Genomic DNA, 7,785 nt, shown 5'->3' with positions numbered 1-7,785 from the left:
TTCGGTTTCTGTAACTTTCCTTCATTTATATGTGAATGCACTAAGGAGGTTTCACATGAATTTATAGCTGTAAGAAAATCAAAAGTTTGAGGTGAAAACCAGCTTGTGGTAACTGAAATCTCACCTGGCCTTCATGATGTCCTCAGTTTCTTTGCAAGTCCTCTTGCCGTCATTCTCTTGCTGGATGATGCATTTATAAAAGTTTACATTGATTCTTAATACTGTGTTGTTACCTGAATGATCCACAGCTGCTTTTTGTTTGTTTGTAAGTTTAGTGATAGTTGTTTTTGAGCCCCTTGTTTGTCCTGAACAGTGAAACTGACACTGTTCTTCAGAAAATCCTTCAGGTCCAACAAATTCTTTGGTATTTCCGCACTTTTGTGTATTTGAACTCTTTCCAACAATGACAGTATGATTTTGAGATCCATCGTTTCACACTGAGGACGACTGAGAGACTCATATGCAACTATTACAGAAGGATCAAGCGCTCACTAATGCTTTGGAAGGAAATACAATACATTAGGGCCCAGGAGTGAAAACCATCAGGGTTCATTTAACTGATTTTGTCTTCTGAGGCATGTCATTCTTTAAATTAAATTCCCAAAATTTGGTGAGTCATGATGAGATTTTTTCTTTTACTGCAGGTCATAAACTGTTCTGTAGAAAAATAGTACAGAAAATATCAAAGTGCATTTAATGGGTTACTAAAGCAAAAAAAAAAGTAGTGTGTGCGTGTGTAATTCACAAATAAATTGTTAAAAAATCATACAATGTGATTTCCAGATTTTTATTTTTAGATTCTGTCTCTCACAGTGGAAATGTGCCTATGCTGAAAATTGTAGACCCCTCCATGATTTCTAAGTAAGAGAACTTGCAAAATCACAGGGTGATCAAATACTTATTGACCTCACTGTATATGTATATATACAGTATTTACAATTATTTTTTATATTATTGTTGTCAACCAATTATATTATTGTTGTTTCTATTGTCATTATAAAATAATAATTATAATAAAACAAAAATAAATACATGATAACTGTCACGGATTTGCCAGGTTCTTCCACCTCCTACACGCAGCCGTCACACTCGCCAGAGTTTTAATTACACGCACCTGCAACTAATCACCAGCAGCACTCATAAGCACACCTCACACACCACTCAGTGTCCGGGCTCGTTTGCACGAAGTGGACACATTTGGTTAAATTTTACATCAAATGAAAGCTCAATAGATAAGCTTTCTATTGATGTATGGTTTGTTAGGATAGGACAATATTTGGCCGAGATACATCTATTTGAAAATCTGGAATCTGAGGGTTTAAAAAAATCAAAATACTGAGAAAATCACGTTTAAAGTTCTCCAAATTAAGTTCTTAACAATGCATATTACTAATCAAAAATTACATTTTGATATATTAATAGTAGGAATTTTACAAAAAATCTTCATGGAACATGATCTTTACCTAATTTCCTAATGATTTTTGGCATAAAAGAAAAATCTATAATTTTGACCCATTCAATGTATTTTTGGCTATTGCTACAAACATACCCCAGCGACTTAAGACTGGTTTTGTGGTCCAGGGTCACATTTTGTTTCTCTGTCGAGTTCACAAACTATCTTACCTTGCTACTTACCTGATACTACTTACCTGTAATCTCGTCTCTGTTCCAGTCATAATCCAATCCTCTGTTTCCAGTTAGTGGTGTGAGTGTGCCGTAAATCTGCCAGCTGGACACCAACGAAGTGTGTGTGTGTCTTGTTCGAAGTTCTCCTCATACAAACAAGGAAACTCATCATCTGGACTGTTATAATTACCCGGTTCTGCACGTCATCATTTTCCATGTTGCTCTGCTGAAAAAAACCTTGTCATTATTATCACTTACCTCTCTCGTCGGTCTGCTTCCTTAACAATAACATTTTGTTAGCTCTTTTGTCCAAATAAAATGTCGTCAGAGAATACAAACTACAGATTACGCGGAGCAATTAATTAAATTTCTTTTTCAGTATGATTTTCATTTTCTACCTTTATTCACAAAATTACTGTAATTGTATTTTTTTTATAAATTGTGTGTGCATGTCATGGTAATGCTAATATTACAACAATAAAGAAAAAAAAAAATATATATATATATATATATAACCAAGTAAAAGATGTGTTGCATGTTCATCAAGAGAATATTCTGTAATGCATTTTGATCAATTTATACTGTACATTTTTTTAGCTCCAGGATTTTTGTAATACATATATGTTCTGATTATTTATGTTTTTAGTTCACTTATTTGTATGGTTGGCTGCGAAATTGTGTTAAAGCAATAGTTTATCTGCTTACCCCCAGGGCATCCAAGATGTAGGTGACTTTGCTTCTTCAGAGGAAGACAAATGAAGGTTTTTAACGAAAACAGGTGCAGTCTGCCAGTCATATCATGGAAGTGGATGGGCACCAGACCTTTAAAAATAAACAAAACACGCACAGACAAATCCAAATTACACCCTGCGGCTCGTGACGATACATTGATGTCCTAAGACATGAAACAATCGGTTTTTGTGAGAAACTGAACAGTATTTATATCATTTTTACCTTTGATACACAGCCACGTCCATCTGTCCTGAGCACGAGTTTAGCATCAGGCTCGTTACACGTGTACATGCTCTGGCGTAGTATGAATGACAATATTGTAAAAACATTTTGCAATATTACTGTTTTTTTTTTCCCTGTATTTTTAATCAAATAAATGCAGCCTTGATGAGCATAAGAGACTTCTTTAAAGACTATTACAAGTCTTACTGACCCCAAACTTTTGTACAGTAGTGTATATTTAGTCCATATATTGTATGCTAAAGTTTAATATGACCCAATCCAAATACCGCCAATTCAAAACAGCTCTTACAAAAGCTATAGAAAAGAAGTTGGCAGTTAGTAGCCTTATTCATGTTTTAAATGTGTTGTAACATAATAATTTTTTTGTGCAACATCAAGGATTTGCTATTCTTCCTTCAGTCTACTTGCAAGGCAAAAAGTTAGCAGGTCTTTCATGCAATGTTTTAATGCAAATATACTTGATTTTCATTCAGTTTGAGTATACAAGTCCAGTGTGGGGAGGGTACAAAAACATTGTTGTCAGATAATAGGTATTCCGACTTCTTCTCTCCCTTCATAAGGGATAGTTTGCTCAAAAATTTAAATTCTCTCATTGATTACTCACCCTCAAGTCGTTCCAAACTTGTAAAACCTGTTCATTTTCAAAACACAAATTGAGATATTTTTGATGAAATCGGAGTTTTCTGACCCTGCATAGACCTCAACGCAACTACCATGTTCAAGGCCCAGAAAGGTAGTAAGGACATCATTAAAATAGTCCATCAGAGGTTTAATCTTAATTTTATGAAGGTACAAGAATACATTGTGTGCAAAAAAAAGAACGACTTTATTAAACAATTTCTTTTCTTCCCTGTCAGTTTTCGACACATGAGAGTACCACATCTCTCTCTTTTTTTTTTTTTTTTTTTAGAATTCTTTGAATAGAAAGTTGAAAAGAATATTTTCAAGACAAAAATTTACCTTTACTTCTGAAAAATTTATTGCGTCCTTGAGAACTTAAGTGCACAATCTCACATCATTTATCTCTAGCCAACCCCTTCGAAAACCCCAACCATGGAAATCTCAAATATAAAAAGACAAATACAATGAACAACTACTTCAATAAAACCTAATCTAAAAAACACTTTCATACAAAGTGTCCTGGTCACATTTGCTTCCAGAAGCACGCTGCTGTACAAAGGCTAAAACGTAGTAATTACACAATTGTCAAATTTATGACAGGTCTCTTAGACCAGCGGTTCCCAATTCCAGTCCTCGCGACCCACCGCTCTGCACATTTTGTGTTTCACGCATCGCTTCCGACGTTTGTTCTATTCCAACGTTACTGCCCTTCGAAGTGGACATCACATGATATTCCGCCATTATTCATTAGTTCGAAGCGAGCGTATGTGTTCCACTTGAAGGTCATTAAATCGTGCGAGACGTAAATTTAAAATGCATTTATTTACAGATGCACTTATGTCACACTTCTCTAGTAAGTTTCATCTGTGTGTGAAGACGCTACATGCGGTGGCGTAGTGCAAATATGTGAATGAATGTTTCGAAGTATAGTAAACAGATTTCCCCCGCTTAGGGAGCAGGGAGCAATGAACAGTTTGCAGGGACCAGGTCAATTGGATCGCAGTTCCTGCACGGACCTCACTTCTAATGAGCTGGTTATCTGAATCAGGTGTGTTAACTAAGAGATACATGCCAAATGTGCAGAGCGGTGGGGCGCGAGGACTGGAATTGGGAACCGCTGTCTTAGACTATGTAGATACTGGGTTTGGGCTTTGGAGGGCGGAACTGTAGAGCGAGAAGCTGTTTAATAAAAAAATCATCCAGGCTGCCATTGAACTGCAGGCAGGTCTTATGTTCTCCTCACGGCGTCGTCAATCTCACTTATCTGCTGTTTTAGTTGGTTCCACTGCTCTGGGTTCAGTGAAATCCCTGTAATAAAAACATCAAACAGAACTCTGAGAAATAAACAACTTGGCTCACTTACATACAAAAACTTTTTTTTTTAGTTTTAACCATTAACATTTGGTATGTTTAACCTTTCTACTGTCACATCTGAACCCATGAAGAGTAGCACCTACCTTTCCGGCCTGGTTTCATTTCACCTTCCTGGTCCATAAAGTATTCCCGGATATCAATCAGCAAGTTTCCCTTGAAATTCCGAACACTCACATACTTCATCTTTCCTATCTTAAAAAAAAAAAAGAAAACATTATATAGTCAAACCAAAAATATTCAGACACCAGATATATTTTATTTATTTATTTTTTACTAGTGGGTGCAGGACACTTGTTAATTTATGTGAGGATAGCAAAATAAAGTAAACTGTTACATATTATACCCAAAGATTCTTCAAACGGTGGACTACCAGCAAATTGATACAAATTTAGGACCGAAGATTATTTTGACACTTTGACCTGACCATGTTTTGCTTAAAGGAGTAGTTCACTTTCAAAAAAAAAAAAAAAAAACGTACAGATAATGTACTCACCCCCTTGTCATCCAAGATGTTCATGTCCTTCTTTCTTCAGTCGTGAAAAAATTATGTTTTTTTTTAAAACATTTCAGGATTTCTCTCTATTTAATGGATTTCTATGGTTCACTCGAGTTTGAACTTCCAAAATGCAGCTTCAAATGACTCTAAACGATCCCAGCCGAAAAAGAAGAGTCTTATCTAGCGAAACAATCTGTTTTTTTTTTTTTTACAACTTATATACTTTTTAATCTCAGATGCTCGTCTTGCCTGTGTACGCCGTGTATTCCAGTTAATGACAGTAAGAGAATGTCGGTACACTCCCTAAATCGCTGCAGAAGTACCGACCCAGTGTTTACAAAGTGAACGCTCAAATAAGATCAAACGCCCTTTACAAAAAAAGGTAAAATAGCGATGTAGGACGATTTTGAAGTTGGAGAAAGAAATTCGACATACCCTAACTGTCATGAACCGGAATACACAGAGTACACACAGAGCTAGACTAGACGAGTATTTGAGGTTAAAAAGTATATAGATTGTAATTTTTCAGAAAATATCCAATCATTTCGCTAGATAAGACCCTTCTTTCCACGGCTGTGATCATTTAGAGCCCTTTGAAGCTGCATTTTGGAAGTTCAAACTCGGGGCCACCATAGAAGTCCAATATATGGAGAGAAATCCTGAAATGTTTTCCTCAAAAAAACATAATTTTCCTCACGACTGAAGAAAGAAAGACATGAACATCTTGGATGACAAGAGGGTGAGTACATTATCTGTACATTTTTGTTCTGAAAGTGAACTACTCCTTTAAGTGTTTTTTTCTTTAATAGCTAATACAACCTTTTTACACCACAGACTGAACAAAATTAAGCATTGCTTGGTAATTGGTCAACAAAGTATTGATAGTTGTGTAAATATTGTCATACTAACAATATGAACTTTTGGTTGATCGTAATCCATTACATATCTTTATGTCAACGTTATCTGACATAATTGAGATGAATTTGTTCCAACAGTTTAACTATGAGCTCTTGTCATATTTTATTACCATTTTCTAAATGATAGTGGATAAAATGTGAGAAACGCTGAAGGTGTCTGAATAAATTTTGGTTCGACTTTATGTATGTATATGTATATATATATATAGCATTCTTCACCTGGAACATATTGTCATTTTTGCTGCTGCTTTCTTTGGACGCAGATGACACTTTGGAGGTTTCTCCAATCTTTCGTTTCTTTGATGGCTTCTCTGGCGTTGCCTGCTTCTTTTGCTTCGCCTGAAATTCAGAATTTTACATTGACTAACGTTACATGGCACATAACACAGGAACTGTGCAGGAAAATTATACGTATAATGTTCTGGCAGCACAGAACAGGTGGTTATTCTCAATAAACATCCAAATTTGCATTTGTAAATACTTGTTAATGTGATATGTTTTTCTTTCAGTTTGCTAAAAAGGTAATGTGAGGTTATTATACCTTCGTATCAACTTCACTGTCAGAGTCGCTGTCTGAGGTAGAAGACAGCACTTCCTTTGACTTTGGCATTCTGAAATGAACAACAATGCCATTTAAATAAAAAAAATACAACTGTGGAAAGCATATACATGCAATTTATACTAAAACGTTTAGGGCTGTGTTTAAAATAATTTCGAAACAGAAATACACAATCTGCACGCATGTAACGTTAAGTAACTACTGCATCCTCCTGCTTTGCAATGATGCTCTAGTTAACAAGCGTTTGCAATGACAAATAATAATTTTACTTCCAAAAGAAGCAGCGCTTGCACTTTCACTGCGTTTTGCAGTTATTACACAAGAACTAATCAAGAGCGTCACTCGTTTATAACCACTACAAGAACGAACAAGGCCGAACGTATGAAAGCGCACCAAGATGGCCAGTTGCCAGCAGTTGCCTTTCAATAAACAATCTGTTACTGCAACATGTCTTCTGATATTATAGTCATATTGGAACATTATAAACAGATGCACGTGTCAAATAACTTACGTGATGTTGTAAGGTAAATGTTGAGTAAACAGAGTTTAAACAGAAGCTCATTCGATGCGCGCGAAACCTGTACTGAGTGCGCGCTGGCAGGCTGTACCAGGAAGTGCCCTCGAAGAACTGGATTATGGGAAGTGTAGTTTTGGTTATTCATTATCAGTGCTTAAATTAACAAGCAGTGTTTGGGGGTAACGCATTACAAGTAACGCGAGATTACGTAATCAGATTACTGTTTTCCAAGTAACTATAAAGTAACGCACTACTTGTAACTTTTTCAGAAAAGTTTCCTTTTTGTATTTAATCCCATTTCATTAACCTGTGTCTTTGCTGCTGTATTTTGTTCATCGAATTTAAGCATACTAATAAGCAAAACTTTTAGATTAAATAACATTTGTACTTAATTGTTCTCATTACGGAGGAGTGTTGAACTTCCATTTTCTTACAGTTCTGCTGTACAGATGTGAATTTACTTTTTCCTTCAGCCTTAGGCTTATTCATTTCACTTTTTGGTGTGAAAGGGCTTTTACTTTTGTTAACTTTTCATATTAAAACAAACAAGCAAGCGCTGCCCAAATTTAAAGAGTAATGCAAAAGTAATGTAACATTACTTGCCATAAAAAGTAACTAAATATCCTAATTAGTTACTTTTTTAAGGAGTAATGCAACATGCATTACTTTTAAAAAGTAACTTTCCCCAACACTGTTAACT

The 7,785-nt window shown here is 35.5% G+C and overlaps 1 protein-coding gene across 1 annotated transcript; it reads right to left on the bottom strand.

Moving 5' to 3' along the window:
- Positions 1-3,556: 3,556 nt before the first annotated feature.
- On the bottom strand, positions 3,557-7,188 carry sub1a (SUB1 regulator of transcription a). The gene is made up of 5 exons (XM_073829771.1): positions 7,080-7,188; positions 6,551-6,620; positions 6,229-6,348; positions 4,680-4,788; positions 3,557-4,530 (listed from the first exon to the last, which is right to left on the bottom strand). Exons 2-5 carry the CDS (start codon positions 6,617-6,619, stop codon positions 4,451-4,453), a joined length of 378 nt encoding a protein of 125 aa, XP_073685872.1. The 5' UTR covers position 6,620; positions 7,080-7,188; the 3' UTR covers positions 3,557-4,450.
- Between the last annotated feature and the right edge of the window lie 597 nt (positions 7,189-7,785).

This window comes from Garra rufa, chromosome 23 (assembly GCF_049309525.1).
Source record: "Garra rufa chromosome 23, GarRuf1.0, whole genome shotgun sequence".
Taxonomy (NCBI): domain Eukaryota; kingdom Metazoa; phylum Chordata; class Actinopteri; order Cypriniformes; family Cyprinidae; genus Garra; species Garra rufa.
This window is presented reverse-complemented; position numbering and strand designations above follow the sequence as displayed.